We start from the raw sequence: 25,479 nt of genomic DNA on the forward strand, positions 1-25,479 counted from the left end.
AATCCGTGCAGACAAAACATATAATGTTAGATTAATGATATATAAGATAATGATATATAAGGATATGTAAGGATTGCTGGGATGATATTTTATTTAGTATTTTTTATCTTATGTTTTATAGCTCAACATGAACTCTGCTCCTACATTCATGCATTTTCCTCCAAAAGGCAGGCCCAAAAGAGCGGATACTTTTGACCTTCAAAGGATTGGATTTGCGGCTGAACAGCTAGCGAAGTGGATTGCTGATAGAACGGATGTTCATGTATGTTTCTGTCCCCCACAGTTTTAATAATAGGCTAATTAGTTTGGTTTGTTAGAGCATTGTACTAAGGCTGCAGGATCTTTTTAAAATTTCTCTACAGAACATTTCTCCTTGCTTAGAGAAAATTGATAGCTATAAGCTATAAGCTGAACGTTGACTCAGGTGAATTTAAATGGTTTTTAGAATAATGGTGCATTGATATTTTAAGAACCATTAAAAAGTACATGAGTTAGGCACAAAGTGATTTCAGAGACTAAAATATATATGGAATATTGTTCAGTGGTATTTGTAATGAAGGAAATTCTAATTAGAAAGCAAGATGTATAATTTTTATCTATTTTTGGGCAAATAAAAATGGGATAATACTCACTATTTATGAGCCATGTGAGAAAATATCACCTCACGTATACTGTTCTTGGGACTAAAAATTGATATCACTGTTCTAATAATATGTGTAATATATATATTTTATGTAATTTAACTTGACAATTCTACTTCTAGGAATCTAACCTAAGTATATAACCAGGGATGATTCAAATACTTAGCCATAGAAATTGTTTTTACTAGCATTCATTTTAATGGAAAAAATTGGAAATAAATCAAATGTCTAAAAATAGGACAATAATTAAATTTACTATAGCAAAGACAGATAATGGTCTGCAAGAGTATTTGACATAGAAAGAAGCTCAAAGTATAACAAGTGATAAAGTAGGTTAGAAAAATAGTATTTATAGTATGATATAGAATTTTATTTTAAAGCGTAAATGTGAGTATAGATATGTAGATATATAGTTTATTCAGCAAGTAAATGAACCAAAATCTTTATGGTGGTTAATGTCTGTGTGGAGGACTATGGCTGCTTTATTCCCTAACCTCACTGGAATTTTCTACAGTGAACAATTTACTTTAAAAGTACATTTACTCTAGAAGTAATACATAAGCATTAATTTTTACCATAAGGTATAAACAGATTTATTCTTAGTCGAGATAGGTGTCTTTCATATAATACCACCATCATTGTAAATGAAATAACATCATAGGTTTTAATGATATTTTGGCGAATAAACTTATTTCCTAACTCTTGTCATTTTTTTTGAAATGTTTTGGCAAATATTCAGCTCTGCAGTGTATCATTTTGTTGGTGCAAGATACTAAGGGTAATTAATTGTCTATTAATTGTTTTAAGAATTACTGAATTTTAATCAAAAATGGTTCTAACCTATTTATCATACTTCCATTTTAAGTTAGTTGATAGATACTTTTGTAAAAAAATTTATTTGGAAAAAATTTCAAAGTTTCACACATGAAAATAGTACCAATGTATACCTTTATCAAGATTCACCTATTCTTAACATTTTATCCCTTTTGCTTTGCCATCCTCATCTCTCCCCCACCCTGTCTTTCTACACACATATTTCATACACACACGTTTGAGTGTGAGTTGCCTTTCCCAAAAAATATATACGGACAGGTTGCATATCAACTTCACAGATTTACATTGATATAATACATTTATCTGAGCTACTATCCATAATCCAATTTGTCAGTTGACCTACTAATATTCTCTAGTAATATTTTCCCACCTTCAGTACAAGATCCAGTCTAGAGTTAGGTATTGTATTTAGTTGACAGGTGTTTCTAGCCTCTCTTAATCTGGAACATTTCCATAGCCTATCTTTGTTCTTTAAAGACAGTGACATTTGAATCCTCTCCCACTTTTTCAATAGAATGATCCCCATATGATTTGCCTGATATTTCCTCATGATTGGATGCTACTTATGCATTCTTGACCACAGTACTACCTCAGCCAGGTTTTGTTCTAATCCCATCTATAGGCACGTGATGTCCGGCTGTCCCTCATCGATGATGTTAATTTTGAACATCTGGTCAAGGTGTTTTCCGTTTCTCCACTGTATAATTAACTGTTGTTTCTTCACGCCCCTCTCCTTTGTAATTAGTAAGCTGTCTGTGTGGAGACACTTTAAGATCATGTTAATATCTTACTTGTCATCAAAATTTTCTCCTAGATTTAGCATCCTTTGGTGATTTTTGCCTGATCCTGATTTTTCCATCATGGTTGCAAAATGGTGATGTTCCAGTTCTAGCATTTGTTCCATGTTCCTAGTTTTCCCTCAGCATTCTGGTGTAAGCAAAAGTCCTTTCTTATCTGGCTATATATTTATGCATCACCATTGATATAGACTCATGAATTGTATTTTTTTCTTCAATGGTTTGTAAGTTATTACTATGCTTAAATATTGCTACATTATTAAAATTATTCTAGATTTGGCTAGTAGGAGCCCCTTCATACTGGCTTCTGTGTCCATGTGACATCTCTCCATTATTTTCTTTTAAGCGCTTTCTTACTTTCCTGACATAACAGTATTTTCCAGGCTCATCTTCTATCTACTTGTCTACTGCTGTGTGCTAAATTAGCTGTCTTTCCTCAGAGCCATGGTTTCTTTTAGTGAGGAATGTTATTAGAACCAAGATCTGTATGAAATCATGAGTTCATACCAATTACATCTAATTTTTAAAAACAGCCTTTATGCTTTAACGGACATCATCAAAAAAGTGAAGACAACCCACAGAATAGAAGAAAATATTTGCAAATCATTTACTTATAGTTAGTATATAGATAGGACTCTTACAACTGAATAATAAAAAGATAACCCAGTTAAAAAATGAGTAGAGGATCTGAATAGACATTTCTTCAAAGAAAATATACAAGTGGCCAAAAAGTACAGAAAAGATGCTCAGCATCATTAGTCATTAGAGACATGCAGATCAAACCTACAATGAAATATCACTTCATACCCACTGGGATGGCTAGAATCAATAAGTGAGATAACAAGTATTGGCAAAGAAGTGGAGAAATCAGAACTCTCATACACCGCTGGTGGGAATATAAAATGGTGCAGCCGTGTTAGAAAACAATCTGGCAGTTCCTCAAACCATTAAACATAGTGTTACCATGTGACACAGCACTTCCACTCTTAGGCAGATACCAAAGATAAATGAAAACATATGCCCACACAAAAACTTGAATGTTTATAGCAGCATTATTCATAATAGCTGTAAGATGGAAACAACCCAGATGCTCATCACCTGATTAGCGAAGGAACAAATTGTGGTCTATTAGTACAATGGAATATTCAGCCATAAAAAGGAATGCAGCACTGACATGCTACAGCAAGAATGAACCTTGAAAACGTTATGCTAAGTGAAAGAAGCTAGTTACAGAAGACCACATATTTTATGAAAGCCTAGAAAAAGGGAAATCTATAGATATAGAAAGTGGATTAATGGTTGTTTAGGGCTAGAGGGTAAGGGAATAAGAGGGTGATTGCTAAAGGGTTTCCTGTTGATGTGGTTGAGATGTTCTGATACTGACTGCAGTGAGGGGTGCACATATGTGTGAATATACCAAAAACCATTGAATTGTACACCTTGAATGGGTGAATTGTATGGTGTGTGGATTATATCTCAATAAAACTGTTTAAAAAGTCTTTGAACTGTCCCAATTTGGAATAATACAAATATTGCACCCTGCCCTTTACTAGATGATCCCATGTTCCATGGGTGAAACACAGGAGCTCTGGGTTGACTATAGATAATGTTTGCTTATGTTTAACTGTATTTATCTAAAGCAAGTCTTTTTACGTAGCCATGATGTTTTTAAGGCATGTTTTTTTGACTTGTAAAGAGTAAAAGGAGTGGTAGTGCAAGGTATGAAAAGTAGGGTGATACCTTTCTGAATTCTTTGTGTTGAAAATTGGAAGGACTAGGATATGGTCAAGAAAAAAATATAGTTTTTTTCACCTTAAAAATTTTCATTGCATTTTTCAGATTCGAGTCTTCAGACCACCCAACTATTCCGGCACCATTGCTTTGGCCTTGTTAGTGTCACTTGTTGGTGGTTTGCTCTATTTAAGAAGGAACAACTTGGAATTCATCTATAACAAGACTGGTTGGGCCATGGTGTCTCTGGTATGTTATCACATTGTACTTTTTCCCCCCTTTTCTTTGTGCAATAGTATAAGTTATATTAACAAAATGGGCCAGGTTATTACTGTAATGGAAATAGAGTCTGAATAATTTTTGAAAAAGAACAAAGTTAGAAGACTACCTGATTTTAAGGCTTATTACAAAGATACCGTTAATTGAGATATTGTGAATTTGGCGTAGGATAGACATATAGATCAGTGAACAGAATAGAGTCCAGAAGTATATGCTCACATATATGGTTGTTGATTTTCAACAAAGGTGTCAAAGTGATTCAATGAGAAAAGCATAGTCTTTCCCAAACGGTGCTGGAATAATTGAACATCTTTATGTAAATGATGAACCACAACCCTTATCTCATATCACGTATAAAAATTACTCAAAATGTGCTATAGCTCCATATATAAGAGCTAAAATTATAAATCTTCTGGAAGAACACAGAAAACTTTTGTGGTACAAAAAGTATGAACCATGGAAGCAAAAAAAGATAAATTGGACTTCATCAAGATTAAAAAATTCTGGTCTTCAAAAGATACTGTTATGAGAATGAAAAGACAATCCATAGACTAAGAAAATATTTCGAAAATGTATAGGGGACATGTATCTAGAATATGTAAAGAATTTATTGGTACTCAATTAGAAGACAGAAATGATGGTTTTAGAAAATGGACAATCTGTTTCTAGGTAAGACGGCATATGTACATGCCAACCTTTCTCTCCCACTGACACAACTATAAACCCTGGAGAGAATGCAAGGCTCAGGTATTTGATCTTTCTGAATGACATCTAATTAGGAGATGTGGAGGGCTATTAATTTTTTATTTACTATTTTGGTTTTCCTTGACTTGAATTCAGTGCAGCTTGAAACTTGGAAATGAGCACTGTGGAGCAGAGAGAGAGATATCTAGGAGATACTTCTAGTTCTAGCTTATAGAGCAGAAAAGGGAATCTGTAAAGCTCAGGGAGAGGAGGGGAGATTCCTCAGCTTTTCTCCTATTCTTTCATTGCAGTGCTCAGGTAATCCTGCAGCAGGACAGTAGAGGGAGTGACAGCAGCTGGCAGAGGGGAGCTGTAGGAGCCAGAACTCTTAGAGAGGGGAACCTTCCTCTCTATTCAATGGAGCCGTGTCTCCAAGGGAAAGGGGCCATGCCCTGCTTTTTTTTGTTGTAGTTCTTTTTCTGTCCCCTGGCTGCTGTTGTGTCATTGTAGAAGGAGAGATTTTCAAGCTAGAGGGAAAACAGGATCTCTTGGGAAACAGAAAATACTAGTGAGATATTAGAGAATGAGTAACTCTGGAAAGTGATGCCGTAAAACTGTTTTTGAACTCCTGGGCTCACCCCTGACCTGCACATGTGTGGGCCTGATCCTAATTAGCATTCTAAAGCTGTTGGTTACTGAACTAAAGGACAAAATTCTGCCCATATCCCAGACTGGTCACTAGGTGGCACTCATAAGGACCAGATCTGAATAACAACACTGCAGTCTTTGAAAATTTAGTTGACATTGGAACTAAGCCTCTTGAAGAGATTAGAACTCAACCCCTGTATCTAATGAGGTTAAGTGTCTGCTAAAATAAAAGTATGAACACTCTCCATAGGATTTAAATAAGATGCAGAGTCACATTTAATGTAATAGTTGAAATATTCAGGATAAAATCCACAATCACTTGGTTTACAAAGAACCACAAAAACTTGACTTACTTGAGAAAAGAGAATCATCAGATGCTCACTACGAGATGGCAGATGTTAAAATTATCTGACAAAGACTGTAAAACAGCTATTATAAAAATGCTCAAATGAGCAATCATAAACATTCTTGAAACAAAATTTAAAATAGAAAGTATCAGAAAAAAATAGAAGATATAACAAAGAATGAAATGGAAATTTTAGACAATCTTCCTAAGATTGTCAAAATTGTATGGCTGATTCAAGAAGCTGAGTGAACCCCAAATAAGATAAAGCCCCAAAATCCACTTCCAGATACATCATAATCAAACTAAAACAAATTAAAAAAAAATCTTTGAAACAGGTAGGAAAAATCTATGCTTTACCGATAGGGAACAACAATTTAAATGACTGCATATTTCTTATCAGAAATTATGGAGGGCAGGAGAAAGTGGCATAACATTTTTATAATTTTGAAAAAAAATGTCAATCCAGAATTCTGTCTTCAGTAAAAGTATTCTTCAGGAATGCAGGTGAAATAAAGACATTCTTGGATAAAGAAAATAGAATGAGAGAGAAAAAGAAAGAAAGAAAAAACCTAATTAGTGAAGGAAATTCTTTATACAGAAGGAAAGTGATACGAGAAGAAAAGCAGAAATAAAATAACACAGTTTAAATATCTGGATGAATATAATAGACTATTCTACTTCTCTTGAGATTTAAAAATGTGTTTGTAAATTGAAAACAAGAAATAGAACACTTTTTGACAGGGTGTTCAATATATATAAATGTAATATGTAACACAACTGTGAGGGGAAAGTAAGGGGACCTATACAGTTGTAAAGGATTTCTTCCAATTGAAGTGGTAAAATATTGATTCTGAATAGACTGGAAAATTAAGTATGTATTTTATAATCCCTAGTGTGACTACTATAAAAGATAAGATATACACAATGGAATATTATTCAGCCATAAATAGAATGAAATCTCACCATTTGTGACAACATGGACAGATCTAGAGAGTATAATGCTGAGGGAAATAAGTCAGACAATATGACAAAGACAATATGAACAAAGGATTTAGCACTATATCTGCACGTATCTATTATAAGAAAATAATTTGCAAACGAAAGCAATGTTTCCCTACAGATAAAGAAAACTTACCAGAGAAGTGTTGCCACAAAGTTCAGTGAAATTATAAAAATCACTCTAGTATGGACAACAAAATAGTTACAGCTACCAAGAAAGACCATAAGGCCAAATATGATAATGTAAGAGGAGATGGCCAGAAAATAGGAGGAGGTGACATGGCATATGGCAAATCTTGCTTATGAACATAGAGTCACATTGTTCTTTTAAAAAAATACTACCAACCAAATTCAGCTGTGTATAAAACAGCAAAAGTCAGATTGTAGAAATGGTTGGTTCAGCATTAGGGGAAGTATAAATTAATTGAAAACTAGCACATTAATGGTTTAAAGGAGAAATACTATGTGACGGTGTCATTAGATGCCATAGAAATTAGTTAAAATTCGTCATTCATGATTTTAAAAAGTTAACAAACTGAATACAAGTAAACTTTCTTAATTAGGTAAAGGGTATCTTAAAATATTTAGCAAATATCTTACTTAGTAGTGATAATTTAAAATGATGCCTACAGTCACCTGCTGTTCATCGTTTTACTAATGGTCTTAGTCAAAGCATTAAGAACAGAAAAAGAAATACAAAGAGTAAAAAAGTGTAAAAGAAGAGACAGGTCATTGTTTACTTATGATATGATTTACCCATGGTATGATTGTCCACACAGAAAATTCATCACAATTCATGGAGAACCAGTAATAAAATTAATACTGGAGTTGAACGCTTTTTCTGAATTCAAGGTCAATGTCCAAAAATCATGAGAACTTTTATACAGTAAACAATTTAGATATATAATTGAAAATAAAATCTCTTTCACAATAGGAAGAAAAAATGTACGATACTTAAAAATAAATCTAAAAAAGGTGTATAAAATATTTACAATAGAATATGAAAATTCAAACTATATGTATAATATATATGTATATATTTACAGCTAATTGTCAGTTTGTTCCTTTTTCTTTCTTTCAATAGCTCTTCATCTTTCCATTTTTATTTTCAACAGAGAATCAGTGCTGTTTATGACTGAGTTAGATGTGATAGGACAGACTAAGAAGCAGCCCAGGCAAGTTGCCTTATAGTATCTATCTTCTGCAGAAATAGCTAGAGTCTAGAAATTCAAACAGAACCTCCGTGGCTTTCTGGTAGATAGAGGAAATATAAATTTAAAATTTGGATTTTGAAAAGTAAGGAAGATAAGACATTTTAAGGAAAGTTTCTTAGTAGTATTTTCTCACTTTTGATAGTTGAGTTAAAATAGATGGATTAGTTATGCTCTAATGTAGTTGGATACTATTGTGATCTCAAGCATCTTCATTGTTAAGTTTGAAAGTGTTTTGGTTTTGCTCAGGCTAGTTTTCAAGTTGATTCATTCCATAAAGTTACCATAAAGTTTCATTCCATAAAGTAAAGGTTTCTTGGTAAAAATATAGGCCCTCTTTCAAGTGTTGTTGGAAGGTTAAAACTCCGTCAGTATTTAAACATTAATATCATACCAAATCCTGCCACTGTTTCAGTCTACCAAAAAACTGATGTAATCTCTCCGAGTTCAGCTTAAATGACATTCACCTTCGTTATTCTCTCTCTCTCTCTCTCGAAGAGCCCCAGAATTATTGTTGTAAGCTAGAAATAATCGGTATTACTATTTACTGTGTCTCTTCCTTCTTTGGGGTATGATTTATATACTCATTCCTTACAAGAAATCTGAAAAGGAATTTGCATCATCCTCATTTTACAAACAAGGAAACTAAGATTCAGTGAACTCAATTTGCGGAAGCTCACATAGCTAGAAAATGATTAACTGAGAGTAGATCCCACATGCGTCTGACTTCAAGTTCCATATTCTTTTCACAATGCTGGGCTTCTCTAAATCTGGGCACATCTCTCATATGTTGGATGTTTAACCCAGTGGATGCAATGAACCATTATAATTGCAAATAAATGCCTAAGAACATTTATATGCTGCATAAATGTTAAATACTTCAGTGGATCAATTTTCTTGCACCGTCTGCCGTCATGCAGATCTTTTTTTCTATTTTGAATCTTTCAAAGCTAATTAACTTGGCATAGCAGAAGATATTCTAACATTCACAAACACATACTTGAGAAGGAAATCTTGGCAGGTATGCCTGCTTCCCAATAGCAGCCTTTTAGATGTCAATAACAGGCTGCAGAGAACAGACATATTTTCAAACAATATGTTTTAAAACTCTACTCTGATGATAAAATGTTGAACTAAAAAAACTCCTCTTGAAACACTTTTCTGCATCTCTCTATGCTTTTCTCATTAATACAGAGATATACAAACTTGTAATGTCTTTTTCTTATCTGTTGATGGATTTTGGAAACTATTTAAATCATTTAAACAATAGGGTCAGTACAGTCATGCATCGCTTGATGACAGAGAAATGCTCTGAGAGATGCATGGTTAGGCCATTTATGTTGTGTGAAAATAGTAGAGTGTACTTACACAAACCTACTACACATCTAAGCTATGTGGTACTAGTGTCATGGGACCACCATTGTGTATATGATCTGGTGACCAAAATGTCGTTATACAGTGCATGACTGTATATAATTTGAATATTCTTTACTATTTTCCACCTGATAGCCACCATTATCACCATCACCAAACTTGATTCTTTGTTTATAAGAAAGGCTATTTTTAAGTGAAAAACTGAGTTTGTTCATTTTCAGTCTTTCTTATCCTATTCTTGAGATATTCCTACAAAGGTGAGGCGATCCAAAATGCTGACCCATTTATTCAGATTCTCAAATATTTGTCTATTTAAGACAACCAAGATACCATTTTCCTTTGGAAATGAGAATATATTTTTTAGTAATTGTTGGCAAAATATTGTCATCTGATTTGTAGAAACTCTAATGAAGGCCTTAGATTGCACAGTACAAGGAAAATTAAATAAAAATAGTTAATTATACAAATATTATAGTAATTAATAGTAATTAATTATACATTACAAAAAATAATAATTATACATTACTTCAATAACACAAAAAATGTAGGCAAAAGAATAATTAATGAGGAAAAAAAATCTCTGCATGCTCACTTCTTAGTAAAGAACAAGTCTGTGTACAATTAGCAGTTGTGTCTTTTTACCATTGAACCTATGCAAAAGTACCTCCCAGGCGATTGCTTAGTGATATGAGTCCTTAGTTCGGGGTAGACTGTATTCTATGCCTGGTATTTTTTTCTTTTTCATCCTTGCATTCATGTTATTATGTAAGACTCACAGGTAGGATGAGAATGAAGTGTATGCTGGGAGAGGAAGCTATTCATAGTGCTTTAGGGTGTAGGATAGAGACAGAAAGCTTGCAATTTCCTGACACAGAAGAAGTAAGATAGGCAAATATTAAAACATATGTAGATATTAGACCTTCCTGGTTCTGAGTTAAAAAAAATAGGTAAAGTAATATTCATAAGTTCCTCTCGGTCTTATGCTTCCCAGGGGACAAAATGCTTGTTGTTTGTGTATGGAGCTGAATATGCATTGGTTCTAGTTCCACTCCACTTTCCCTTCCCCCACCCCCTAAAGATAGAGGATGATGGACAATAAGCATACATATTACTGGTTTATGGTGAGTTTAAAGTAGAATGGTTGAGTAAAATGTTGAACTACGCTGGTACATAACTTTAGGAGTGTAGGATAGATATATAGTTTATGGTTTCCGGAAAGAATTGTTAACTTGCAATATCAAAATGAGTTAAAATGTTATTTTTTGTAGCCCATAATGCAGATCTTTACGGCCACCTAAAGCTCTTCATAGATGGCTGTCATTTCAAATCAGAAATATTAGTGTGATGAGTAGTTACATTCGTTTCAAACACAAAAACGTCCTAAGGATCTGAGATTAAACACTTGAAAGATAAACATGATTTAAAAAATCTAATAACCCAAACTTCTTATCACAGTAAATCTCAGTAGGATAGAAGCTGCTTTCTGCCTTTTAACACTGATGATCCACATTGTGGGGTGATTCACAGACCTTAATGTTTGCTCTGTCTCAAAGAAATTATATCAGTTTAATTACGTAAGTTTTGTGGAAAACTTAAAAGCTTGAGATTAATGGGTATTAGACAATTTTCATATCCATGAAAGGTTCTTTGTCTACACATTGTGGTGTATCAGTAGAAATGTATTTCTTGTGACCATTCAAAACCGTGAGGTAATTCTGACTTTAAATGGAGTGGAATGAACTCCTTTTTCTTCCTAATTTACTTCAATAAAATTGTGCAACCTTTCGTATCATACAGATACTATCTCTGTGGTTGATTATTTTGTCTCTTTACAAGTGAGAATCGGATAATTGCTGATAGTATTGTTTCCAGTGAAGCAGCTGTTGTTTTTAGATAACTCCAAACAGTTTTTTCCATCAGGAAATTGAGTCTTTTGGCCATTTGAATATAGGTGTGTCTCTTTGCAGATAGGTAATTTCTATATATAGCCTAATGTATATTTTTGTTTGTGTTGAGTTATGGCAACAATGTAATGAAATTAATTAATATATTTTTAGGATATACTTTTCTTAATAAATTCACCTCTTAATTTTCTGTAATGAGGACAGGCAATGGCCTCAATAACTCAAAGGACATTTTATTTATTTAGTTAGTTAGTTTTTGGTGAGGAAGATTCACACTGAACTAACATCTGTTGCCAATACTCTTCTCTTTTTTGGCTTGAGGAAGATTAGCCCTAAGCTAACATCTGTGGCAGTCTTCCTCTATTTTGTATGTGGGTTGCTGCAACAGCATGGCTGACGAGTGGTGTAGGTGTGTGCCTTAGATGCGAACCTGTGAACCTAGGCCACCAAAGTGGAGTGTGCAGGACTTAATCACTATGCCACAGGGCTGGCCCTCAAAAAACATTTTAAAACTGCTCCTACATGCATGGACCTGCCATTTTTTTTTTTTTTTTTTTTTTTTTTTTTGCATTTGAATGTGGTTGCTTGGATCTTTTGCTTATTATAAAGTCACAATTAACTAAGCCTTATTGTGAAGACCCAGTACATGGAGTGGCTGGCTAGCTTCTATACTCCTTGCCACTGCTTAGCTTCTTAATTCACCTCAATAGTGGTTATAAACAGTATTTGTTGAAACAGTTATCCTTAATGTATAATTCCTTTCCATGGAATTAAATATTTATTCTTGAGTCTTTTCTTAATAGCAGAAAGGACCATAAAGATACTTTTCATGTTTTTTCTTACAAAGGCAGTATATAGATTAAGTGATATGAAATAATGATAGTGTTCAAGTATAATATAGTATTATAAATTTGCTAAAATAATTCACTTGTGAATGGTAAAAATGAATAGTGTAGGGGCTGGCCCTGTGGCTGAGTGGTTAAGTTCATGCACTCCTCTTGGCGGCCCAGGGTTTCGCTTGTTTGGATCCTGGGCATGGACATGGCACCACTCATTAGGCCATGTTGAGGCAGTATCCCACATGCCACAACTAGAAGGACCCACAAACTAGAATATACAACTATGTACTGGGGGGATTTGGGGAGAAAAAGCAGAAAAAAAAATGAATAGTATATGAATTCCCTGATATGACTGTCTGCTGTTACTCTGGTCATTTACACGACCTTTTTTTTAAGTAAATAAATAAGTCATTAAATTATTCATAATACCGTAACATTGTATTTTAAAGACATGGAATACACAAAGGATTGTGTAAAATCTGCTTAGAATATTTAATCTTTTTCTGTACAGCCAGTATTTAATTTTTCACTTTCACTAACAGCTTATTTAGAACTCAAGTATTTAAGATATCTTAAAATTAACTCTTGATCGTACTTAAATTTTGTGCTTTACAGAAGAAAACTGAAATTTTTGATTTAAAGAGCTATATCAACTGCATAGTGCAAATATAGGAAATAAATTTAAATCCAACAGAGTTGAAAGCATGTAATGATTTGTTTCTTTCTTTTCTTTTTTTTTTAATATAATGTGAAACCATGTTTCCCCAAACTAGATCTTCTGTGAAACCTCGTTGTGTAGAACAGTTAAAAGCTCTCTTACTGTAGTTGGAGTGTTGCATCAACACATTGTTCCTCTGGACGACTGTAGAGTCTGAGGAGCTCATTTTGAAAAAGAAGCAAGGGAGATACTTAGAGGAGGACACCTTCGGGCCAGTGGAGTTCTTAGTTCAATACAGGGCTATGGAAACCTTAGATGAGAGAAAGATACCGTGTGGTTGCATTCAGTTCAGTGTTTATTGAATGCCTGCCTGTTATGTAAATACTGGAAGTAAGTATTCTCGCTTACAATGAGGTAGGGATTTGTATCTGTTTTGTATCCTTAGTGCTTAGAATTGTGCCTCGCATATAGAAAGTGGTCCCTAAATATTTGTTGAATGAGTGGAAGTTAAATGGATCAAACAGTTAGGTTTAGGAAACTGACAAACATGGTTGTTATTTTCACTGGTGTTTATGGCCTTGCAGGCCATGGTTGGGACTAGCACCTATTTTTTTTTCTGGGAAACTTACTTACATTGCAGTCAGTTTTAGAATAAAGATTTATGTTTTGGTACATTCTCCTTTTCTCTGTTTATTCATGTTTATCCATTTATTGACCATTCAACAACAGTTTGAAAGCCTACTATGTATGTACTAAGAACTGTGAAGAACCCTGTGGCGATAAAAAGATAGGACAAGGTAAAAATACTAGGACATAGTCCCTGCCCTCTGGGACGTTACTTGTATAGTGAGGAATCTAAGTCAGATATGTACATCAATAGAATGCAAATGCTGTAACATATGTCCAAAATCCTAGTTTTCTACGATGGTACTATGTTTATGACTTTCAAGGAAAATGCAAATGTAGAAACCAAAATACTTTCCAAAGGGACTACCTTTAAAGGTGGTCTTTGATTATTAACTGCAGCAAATATCTGAGTAGTTTTTTTTCTTGTTGCAAAGCATTACTCTTGTGTTTAACTTTTGGCCTGAAGCCAGTGCTCAAAAAGAATAGTTTCTCTTATTATATGAAACTTCAGACACCTGAGTGTATTGTTGATTGTGCTTCATCGTGCTAAGTTGTATTTGCATTCAGTATTTCTTCTTCCATTTCAGCTTGGGATCCTTCCACTTCAGTTTATGCTACCGTAGTTTCTTGGCTATTTTAGTGTTAAAGAATTATAGAATAGGAATAGTGAGACTTAGAGAGATTCTGACTAGTTAAATGAAGAGCCAACCAGAACATGGGTCTGTTGGCTATTCCTCCATTGTTCAATGTCAAATTAGATGGCTTCCAATTTAGTAAATGGGTCACACCTGCCTTCTTGAGTAACTTTATTCATATTTTCATGGGTTGTTGAATATCATGAAAATATACTTCTCTGACAAAAGTGAGTATTGTAGGATTATAAAAACAAAGGAATAAAAATGTTAGGAAATTTATATGCCAGGTAAATACTGACATTTGACTTTTGCTTTCAGATGAGGTGGGTAGCTAGATGCAGACAAGTGCTTCTGTTTAGGATAACCTTTTTTTTTTCTTGCGGAAGATTAGCCCTGAGCTAACATCTGCCTCCAATCCTCCTCTTTTTGCTGAGGAAGACTGGCCCAGACCGAGCTAACCATCTTCCTCTACTGTATATGTGGGACGCCTACCACAGCTTGGCTTGCCAGGCAGTGCCATGTCTGCACCTGGGATCTGAACCGGCAAACCCAGGGCTGCGGAAGCAGAACGTGCACACTTAACCGCTGTGCCACAGGGCTGGCCCCTAGAATAATTTAAACAGTTAACTTAAGTATATGAATCGTCTGTTTGAGCAGTGGAGAGCTGCTGAGGTCATGAGAACTAAAGAGGCTTAGACTCTGGTAAAGAAAGCACCTAGAAGAGGTCAGTTGGCTTCTTCAGCCACTTTTACCCTGAGGATAATTGTTGATTTTGGGAAGAGTTGAAAATCCAGTGCAGTTCTCAGCAAAGGGCTACTGTGGAGATAGAGAAAAATAAGCAGAGCTTTTGGTTGAAACTCCGTGAGTCTCAAGGATACTTCAGAAGTTTGCGGAGGGGGAATGGCTAAAAGCCCTAAGCAGAAGGTCTGAAAAGCAGAGTAGAGTAATTGACAAGCTTGTGAATTAAAAGTTACAGTTTGGGACTCACCAGACTCTTATTGGAAAACCTTCACTGTCTGAGGTCAGCGAGAGGTCGATTGAGCCTTATCAGGGCCATAACCCATCCATGACTCAGTCAGTACATTCCTCCATTGGACTAAGGTGGTCACATCTTACTAATAAACTTGACAATATCAAAGAAATTGGGCAACCTTAAACCCATACACTAGCATAAGAAGAAAGAGAGAGTCAGCATACTCCAATTTCTGTTAAAGTAATTGAATCCATTGTTAAAACACAAAGAAAGTGGTTAATTCTTCCAAACATTTAAGAATTAATACTAATCTTATACAAACTCTTTCAGTGAATAGAAAGAGGAAATGCCTCCTAGCTTTTTTTGAAGCAAGAACAACTTTGATTCTAAAATCTGACAGAGATGTTTAAAAATAGAAAAATGATAGGCCAATCTCTTTCATAAATATAGGTGCAATTATTCTAAACAAAATATTGGAAATTGCAGACAGTGATAAATAAAAATAATACAACATTATCAAGTGGAGTTTATTTGCGTAATGCAAAGGTGGTTTAGTATGTGAAAATTTATCAGTATCATTCTCTACACTAACAGGTAAAGAGAAAAAAAATCTCATGCTCATTTTAATATATGCATATGAGCACTTAATAGATTCAGTGCCCGTTAGTGAATAAAAGAAAACTAAATAGAGGGGAGCTTCCTTAATCTGATAAAGAAGCCTGCTGTAAACATCATATTTTATGACTTATTGAAAACCCTAGGATGAGAAATAATACAAAATGTTTTTTCTTGAATATTGTACTGGGGACCCTGGGCAGTGCATTAAAGCAAACAAAACAGAAAAAGAAACAGAAACACTCACATGAGGAAAAAATAAAACTGACGTCACTGGCAGATGATTTGGTTGTTTACATTAAAAAAAGTTAGACTTAATAAGTAAATTCAGCAAGGTTGATGAACAAGTATACAGTCAACATACAAAAATCAATTGTATTCTGCGTACCATCAACACACAAAATGAAAATGAAATTTAAAAAATCATACATTAGCATAGAATCAAAAATACTCATGAGTGAGTCTAACAAAAGATATGCAAAACGTCTACTCTGAAAACTACCAGACATTCAAAGAATTTTTAAGAAGACAGACAAATGGCAGATATAATGCGTTCATGGATTGGAAGACTCGACATTGTAATGATGTCCATTTTGAACTTGGACAAACTCTCAGATTTTTTAATGGCAATTGACAGAGTTTCTAGAATTTTTATGAAAATGAGAAGAGTGAAGAATAGAATAATCAAGACAATACGGAAGAAAGGGAACAATAGTAGAGAATTTACACTTACAGATATCAAGATTTATTATGGGTATTTAATTAAGGCTTTGCGCTATTTATTGTACAAAAAGCTGTATGCAACAGAATTGACAGTCCAGAAATAGACTCATGCTTGTACAGTATTTCTGGATTTATGACAAAAGTGACCTTGCGGTGCAGTTGGATATGTATGGTGTTTCCAATAAATGGTGCTGGGTCAACTGGCTATCCATATGGAAAAAAAAGAATTTCATCTCTTACCTCCCACCATGGATCCAAGATGAATTGTGGATTTAAACGTGAAATGTAAACATTAACACTTAAAAGAAAACCTAGGCATATATTTTCATGATTTCTGGATGGGCAAGTATTTCTTAAAACAGAATGTAATTGGTAAACATCATGGAATAATTGCTAAAGTGAACTACATTAAGAACATTGCTGGTGGAAGTGCAAACTGGTGTAGCCACTATGGAAAGCAGTAGGGAGTATCCTCAGAAAATTAAGGATAGATCTACCATATGATCCAGCTATTCCACTGCTGGGTATTTATCCAAAGAACTTGAAAACACAAATGCATAAATATACACGCACCCCTGTGTTCATTGCAGCATTATACACAATAGCCAAGACTTGGAAGCTACCTAGGTGCCCATCAAGGAATGAATGGATAAAGAAGATGTGGTGTATATACATCATGGAATACTACTCAGCTATAAGAAATGATGAAATCTGGCCATTTGTGACAACATGAATGGACCTTGAGGGTATTATGCTAAGTGAAATATGTCAGAGGGAGAAAGTCAAATACCATATGATCTCACTCATAAGTAGAAGATAAAAACGACGACAAACAAACACATGGCAACAGAGATTGGATTGGTGGTCACCATAGGGGAAGAGGGGAGAGGGGTAGTCAAAAAGGGTGATTAGGCACACATATGTAGTGATGGACTATAATTAGTTTTTGAGTGGTGAACATGATGTAATCTACACAGAATTCAAAATATATTGCGATGTACATCTGAAAGCCATATAATGTTATAATCCAATGTTACTGCAGTTAAAAAAAAGAAGAACTTCTGTTTGCCAAAAGATACCATTAAGAAAATGAAAAGGAACACAAGCCACAGGTTCAGTAAAGATTATCTGCCATACAGATAATGTAACAGAGGACTTGTATCCAGAAATACAAAGAACTTTTCAAAACAGTAAGCAAAAGGCAGATAACTGAATTTTAAAAGAGAGCAAAGATTGCTGGGCTCTTTACCATCGCGTCCAAATTTCACTAAACGTATGAAAGGTATTCAGCTTCGTTAATCACCAGGAAAATGTAAAATAAAACTACAGTATGACCTACCACAAGTCTACCAGAATAGCTGAGACGAACATGCACACACGCAGATAGTCCAGTTGTTGGGGAGGATGTGCATAACCAGAACTCCCATATGCTGCTAGTTGGAGTGCAAATTTGGTCTAACCTCCTGGGAAAATGTGTTTGGTTGCATCCACTAAAACTGAATATACATACATTTCAAGAAAATGTCTTTACCCGTTTGGAGAGGTACGAAGGTATTGACTAGGAAGAGGCCCAGGGGACCCCTGTTGTTCTAATAGTATGCCATTTCTTGATCTCACTGCTGGTTTACAAGGTGTGTTCACGTTGTAAAAATGCATTGAGGTGTATGCTTATATGAATCATATATTTTGTTGTATGAATAATTTAGTTAACTACAAAAATAAAATTGTAGGTAAATTAATTGCAAAAATTAAAAATTTCAGATTAATGAAAGCAATGAAGTGGTAGACATTTTAGTTGTTAAAATCAAAACAGGAAATATCAATTATACTTATTTAGAGAAAAAGATTTTACAGACCTGGGCTATTTTGCATTTTAGAAGTGTATGTTTATTCAGTGTTTTCTTGTGTCTTGTGAAAAATGCCACAGCTATGTGAGTAATTATAAAGACTGTAAATGAAGACATCTGTCACTACTTCAGATGGCTCAGCAGACTATACTATGTTTAAGCCTACTTTTGTTTTATTGAGCCAATTCTTGGAATCTTGAATACGTCATGTATTAAGATAAATTTTTTAAAACTTATATAACAAATCATATGTATTACAGCTATTGCTATTTAACATCTTATTTTTTTTAGAGAATTTGAGCATTTTCTCTTATGTGTTAGCAAAATTTGTAATATAGTAATATGTGTTTCCTTATTAATGCATTAAATCACAAGACCTAGTGTGGTTCTAATAACTACCATGATTTTGGAGTAGCTGTCATAAATGATATTTTGAGATATTGACTAACTTATAGTAGAAAATATTTGTATTTCCCTCATCGATAAAAACCGCAGGTACTGCTAAAACTATTGTGATCTATCACCTGCATGCATAGTTGAAGGAAATTATATATTTTACTTATAAGATAGTGAAAATGAAGATTTGTTTTTATCCTATTACATTCTATGCATAGGCCCCTTGGGGTCTGAGTACTGCTGTATGATTTGAACTGTTTCTGCTCGTATCTAAGACTCACACCCCTGCTTGTGTACAAAATCTTCTTCAATGACAGTGCTCCAACGGTTCTCCCCTCTTTCAGTGTCATCATAATTTTTTCTCGTATTACTGAATCATTCTCATTAGCAATGCAGACATCCCCATATTCATCTTAAAGGGATGTAACACCATTTTTCCTTCCAGATGTCATTCTATTTACCTGATCCTCTTTATAGCAAAACTCCTTGAAACAGTTTTCTATATGTTCCGTTCTTTTCTCGTAAGGCTTTTGACCCACTATTCCATTGAAAATGCTCTTTTTAGGGGCACAAATACTTCCCAGGGAACTGAATTCAGTTTTTAATTCTGGATCTTCATGTTATTGATCTCTCATCAGTATTGACACAACTTATCTCTTCATCCTGAATCACTTTCTTCACTTGTCTTTCAACCGGCCACACTTGTGATTTTCCTTACTTCTCTGACTGCTCCTTCTTAATGATCTTTGCTTGTTACTTTTTATCTACCACTCTTGTTTCAGAGTGGCCAGAGGGTCAGTTCTTGGCCATTTTCTCTTCTGTATTTACATTTACTTCCTTAGTGATTTCATCCAATTTTAAAGCTTTAAATACTATCTAACCATTATGGACTCCCAAATTTTATCTTGGGGCCAAATCTTCCCCAACTTGCTCATACTGCATCTTACCTGGAAGTCTGTCAGGTGTCTCAGAATGGACAGTTACAAAACAAACTCTTGGTCTCAGTCCCCAGACCTATAGTCTTTGACTTCTTAGTTAATAGCAAATTTATTGTTCTGATTGTTCACGTCAGAAACCTTGTAGTCTTCCTTTACCACCTTTTTTCTCTCACGCCCCACATCTAATTCTTCAGAAAATCCTGTTGGCTCTTTCTTCAAAATATGTCCAGATTCCGCCTATTTCCCACTATCCCTGCTACCTTTGTTTAACCTCCTCATTATTTCTTCATCCACTTAGTGCAGTAGCCTTTTAACTGCATCCTGGCTTTCACCTTTACCCTCCCTACAGTTAACTTTCAAAATGTCAACCCATGTGGCCCTGGGATCCACCCTGCATTACTTCACCTATCTGATCAATTTCTCATCTCGTCGTTAACTGTCCTTCAGTCTATTGACTTCTTTACTCCTTCTGGAATATGCCACTCATTCTTCAGTAGAGTCTGTTTCACTGCCTATTCCCTTTGCTTGGAACACTCTTTCCCCAGATGTTTACGTGGCTTGCTCTCTTTTAGATCTCTGCTCAAATACCACTTTCTTGGAGAGGCCCCTGCTGAGCATTCTGATGAATATTGCAACCTCCTCTCCCATGACTTCCTTCCCACCTTCCCTGCTTTACTTTTCTTCAAAGCATTTATCCTTGTCTATCATATAATTTAATTTTTTATTTTTTATTGTCTATTTCTTCCCTATAGAATGTAAGCTCCACGAGGACAGTTCCCCCCTTGAATTTTTGTTCATTGCTTTATTGTCAGCTTCTAAAACAGTTCATGAGCATATAGTAGGCTCTCAGTAAATAAGTGGTGAATGAGTGAATGAGAAATACCCACTTACTTTTCATGGTTAGGGGTGCGTGTCGCTTATTTAGGATTTCTACCTGAGGGCAGGGACTATCTTTGTCTTATTCATTGTTATACCCCAAGTGTCCAGTAAAATACTTGGTATGCTGAGTAAATAATTGTTGAACAAATACAATAAACTGGAAGAGCTTCATAGAGAACCATACATAGGCCTTGGGTAGTATAGAGAGGTTGACTGAGTAGGAGTAGTGTTAACAAGATGTAGATATAGGCATTGCCTCAGGGATGTGAGCAGCAGCAAAAAGAGTAACCCGAATGGAACATACAGTGTCAGTTAAGGAATGGTGGGACATGGTGCTATTTTTTTTTTTTTTTGGAAGGTTAGCCCTGATTTAACATCCACTGCCAATCCTGCTGTTTTTACTGAGGAAGATTGGCCCTGAGCTAACATCTGTACCCATCTTTCTCTATTTTATATGTGGGATGCCTGCCACAGCATGGCTTGATAAGCAGTGTGTAGGTCCACACCCGGGATCTGAATTGGCAAACCCCAGGGTGCCGAAGCGGAGCGCCCGAACATAACCTCTATGCCACTGGGCTGGCCCCCATTGTGCTATTTTGGAGTGTAGGACCAAATTGTGGAGGGCTTTGGAATAATAATAAATAATGTTTACTAAGTTTACATTGTATATCATGCACAGTTTTAAATGTGCTACATGGGCTGACTGACTTAAAACCTTCCTAGCTTAAAAAGACTGCTGCCAATAATTATCCTAATATTATAGATAAGAAACCGAGGCCCAGAATGATGAACTTCTCCGAGGTAGCGCAGGTGCTGAAGACAAGCCTGAACCTGCAGTGTTCTAATTTAAGAGCCTCTGTTCTTAACTACTATGATATACCACTGGGCAAAGGACTTTAAACATACCAGTGGTAGAACTGAAGAGTGTTGAAGATTCTTGGATGGATACATTGTTTTATAAATATTTTAGTCTGTTAAGTATCTTAGTATCTCAAATGAATAGTCAGAAATAAAGTGAGACTCTTCAGGTTGTTTGATTTGATTTTTCCAGCATTTGACAATTTTTGATGACCACATCCTTCTTTCTCAAAATTCTATCCTTGGCTTCTATTGCAATGTGTCTACTTTCTTCATTTTCTTCCTCTCTGACTTGTGTGTACAGGTTCCTTTGCAGGCTCCTGGTTATGAATCGGCATACATGTATTCCTCAGGGTTCTTTCCTAGGCCTCTAGGCCTTCTTTTCCTCTTACCCTATCTACTCTTCTTGAGCATTTTTATCCATTCCCATGACTTCAGTAACCAACTATGTGCGGACCCTTTGCAGATTGGTGGTTTTTTCCTAGAACTCTGTCATTAGATCACATATGCAAATGTCTCAAAGAAGTCTCACCATCGAAAGATGTTTTGAAATGGATGTTTTGAAAGCACTTTAGGGTCACCCCATATAAAACTGAACTCCAAATCTTTGACCTGCTTCCCTTTCACCCTCACATACTTCTGGCCCCACTCTGTACCTCGTTGGGTGGCACCACAAACTATACCCTGTTGCTCAAATCAGAACCCAGAAACCCAGAGAGTAATTTTGACTATTTTCTCTCACATCAATCAACCACCACTGTCTGTTGGCTCCGCCTCTTATATATTTCTCCTATATGTGTACTTCTCTCAGTTCCTATCACTACCATGGAATGAGCCACTGTGCTCTCTCATGTGTATTTGTGCATCAGCCTCCAAACTGAATTCTATGCAAGTTTTACTTTTCTCCAGTCTATTAACCATACTGTAGCTAATGTCATCTTTCTAACATAAAACTTGATATGTATTTTTTCCACCATAGTTGGAGATAGGAATACCAGTTGAAGCAGTAAAAGGCAGAGAAAGAATGGGCAGACAAGTAAAAGTAAAACCAGAAATAAATATACACAATAGTGTCAGTGCTGATTTAGTGACTTGAAGTGTTAGGTTCCGAGAAGTAGAACTCTAGTATTATTGGGTATCTATTAAAAGCAAGGAGGTCACTTGTTTATACTATAAATGTATTTATTCGCTTGATCTCTCTTTTCTTGGATTTTAAAATATACTCTACCTGAAACACTGTTTATATTATATGTACAGCATAATCAACTTTAATATACTTTCTAAATCGCTGACATGATACTTCTGTGAGTTAGATATGCAATTTATTTTTCTCACATAACAAGTGTACATTTTTAAATGATTTCTTTTAGACGGTATATAATTCTTTATGCTCACTCTGGGTGTAATATTCTAGTATATCTACTCAGTTTAAAGTGCAAATATTTGGTACAAATCTAACTTTCAGAAAATATCTCAACCTTAGCTAAGTCTGTACAAGTCAAATCTGGCTTTTAAGAAGTTTGAGTTAGTTTCAGAGTTACTCTCAGGAAAGTGGGAAAAGAATTCAGATTAACCTCTATAATCCTGTTATTGTCATTTTCTTTTGAAACACCTTGGCTCCCCCAAAGTTATAGAACAGAATCCAGATTTATTCTCTTGAGTTTAAAGATCCTCTGTAATTTTCCCCATCCTACTTTTCCCTTTAAAAATTGTGCAAATCTAGACTGTTTAGACCCCCAATCATGCATTGTTCATTCTGACCTTGAATCTTTGTTGATACAAATACCTACCAGAGCCAGGCAGCTCTAGTCAAGAGTGACTTGGGCAAGTTATGGGACAGTAGGAAGTACTGGGAACTGTTTTAACGTGAAGAGCACATTTCAGTCTAAAGATATTCAAGTTTGTAAATTTAAACATATTTTATGATTTAAACCAAAAATGCTTACACATAGGTTATAGTGATTGTGACTACTGGTTCATACTCTCTCTCTCTCCCTCCCTATAATGTCTTGGGACCTCCAAGATTAGTTCTCCAAATACAGCCTTTTCAGGTAGACCTAGCAGGCATATAATCTCTATGGGTTATTCCTGGGTATGTCTAAAACATCGTGTTTCATCTATACTTTTGACTGGCCCTGGTTAGGACATATCAGATTGTCTGTCACCATGCCAGATGCTTTCCGAATGTTATCTAGTTTAATCATTACTGTATCTCTTCAGCATAGTTGGCATCCCCATATTATGGATAGCAGATCTGAGAAGCAGAAAGAAAAATAACTTACCGAAGGTCCCACAGTTAACAAGTGAATATTATTTTAATGAGTGAGCCAGTGTGATTTTTAAAAGGTAGTTTCATGACTATTTTTTTAAAATGCAGTATTCTGGTATTCTTTGGTTTACATGTTATAACATTGTGCCCTGTTTTTCAGTGTATAGTCTTTGCTATGACTTCTGGCCAGATGTGGAATCATATCCGTGGCCCTCCATATGCTCATAAGAACCCACACAATGGTCAAGTGGTAAGTGCACGTTCTAAGCATCAATGTTCTGAACTTTAATCCTGTTTATATGGGAGTTAAAAATTATGTATAGTATTTAATAAGAAAGGCTTCTATCTGTAAATATTAAATATATGTTCTCTCTTCTCGTTTACTACCTGTGCCATACATACACACAAGCACATATATACACATATTAATTTTTTTTAGGGTGAGGACTGCTTTAGTGTTGATTAAGAAAATCAGTCAGTATACCTATATCAAATACACATGCATAAAGTGTTCTTTCAACTTTGTGTACTGCTGTGGCAGTAATATGTAATGCCACAAGAAGAAATAGGAACAGATTGTAGCCAGTGTCCCATCGATGGTAAATTTAATTTAGTTCAGAAGAGATTAATTAAAACATCATTAAGAATGCTGGCAGTCATGTACTGGAATGCTAGGACTATTTGCCACAAAATTAAAACTGAAATTGATGTGTAGTTAAGTCAGTAGCAAAGTTCCCATTAGTAACTGCTACTGAATTTACATAACTTATTTTGTTGCCTTCCCTTTCCTTTTAGTAGGTGGGAAGTATTGTAGTAGATCAGTATGGCAAAATACTGACTTTGATGCTTGGTGTTAAGTTGGTGAAGGTTAACAACTGTTTAAAAATGTGCTTTTTCCTTTAACTTTCTTTTGGAAAATATACAGATTTTTGAGAGAATAATGTAATGACACCTGTCATGTACCCATCACCAAACTTAATCAATTACCAGCTCGTAACCAATCTTGTTTCATTATTCTCCCACCCAGTTCTCTTTACCTGCTCTTGGATTCTCTTGAAATAAGTGTCCAATGTGATTTCATTTCATAGATAAATATTTTAGTAGATATCTCTAAAAGATAAGGTCTTCCTTAAGAATCATAACCACAATACCATGATCACATCAAGAATAATAATAAATTCTTAATTTCTAGAGTTGTAGTTCTGACTAGAATAAGATTATCATATGGCAAAGTAGTGTTATAAATTCTCTGTAAATCTAAATGTTTAATGTAAGCTTTTAAGATTTATTCTTCATTGCTTACAGTGCTTCAGATATCTTTAATATTAACAAAAGCGAACAAGCTGTTTATTTCTTCTTCCTACATTGTTTGTGACTTTATTTGAATTTCTTTGTGGAGCTGTAATAGAGCAATATAGTTCACTTTATTCATAGCTTGTTCCCTGAGTGCCCGGTCAGATTTTAAGGACTAGTTGCAGGTTTTCAGAGTAACGGTCATTGATGCTACATAATAATCAATTTGGTCTCATATTTTTATTAACATGATTTTATGAACATTTTCAGATTTCTCCTATAGATGGCAAGGATATGGAGTAAAAGTTAGACTCTGGATAATCAGCTGCCATAGGAATTCAGACATAGTTTTTGCTATGTGTATGTATTTTTGAAATCTGTCACCAAGAGAGAGGAGTAATTTGAGTGTCTTTAATATTCAAAATAATTATTTTAAAGAAAAATACTTGGAAGTAATTATTGAGCAATAAATTGTTCCCTT

The 25,479-nt window shown here is 34.9% G+C and overlaps 1 protein-coding gene across 6 annotated transcripts in view; it reads left to right on the plus strand.

Moving 5' to 3' along the window:
• Positions 1-25,479, plus strand: part of TUSC3 (tumor suppressor candidate 3) — a 223,779-nt gene that overhangs the window by 118,097 nt on the left and 80,203 nt on the right. For all 6 annotated transcript variants that reach the window (XR_011534289.1, XR_011534290.1, XM_070598600.1 and 3 more), the window contains 3 exons: positions 122-262; positions 4,112-4,252; positions 23,866-23,955. Coding sequence is in view for 4 of the 6 variants with exons in the window: in XM_070598600.1 (XP_070454701.1) it covers positions 122-262; positions 4,112-4,252; positions 23,866-23,955 (372 nt within the window). In the remaining 2 variants the exon portion in view is untranslated. The remainder of the gene's footprint in view (positions 1-121; positions 263-4,111; positions 4,253-23,865; positions 23,956-25,479) is intronic.

The sequence above is a fragment of the Equus przewalskii genome, chromosome 28 (genome assembly GCF_037783145.1).
Source record: "Equus przewalskii isolate Varuska chromosome 28, EquPr2, whole genome shotgun sequence".
Classification (NCBI taxonomy): domain Eukaryota; kingdom Metazoa; phylum Chordata; class Mammalia; order Perissodactyla; family Equidae; genus Equus; species Equus przewalskii.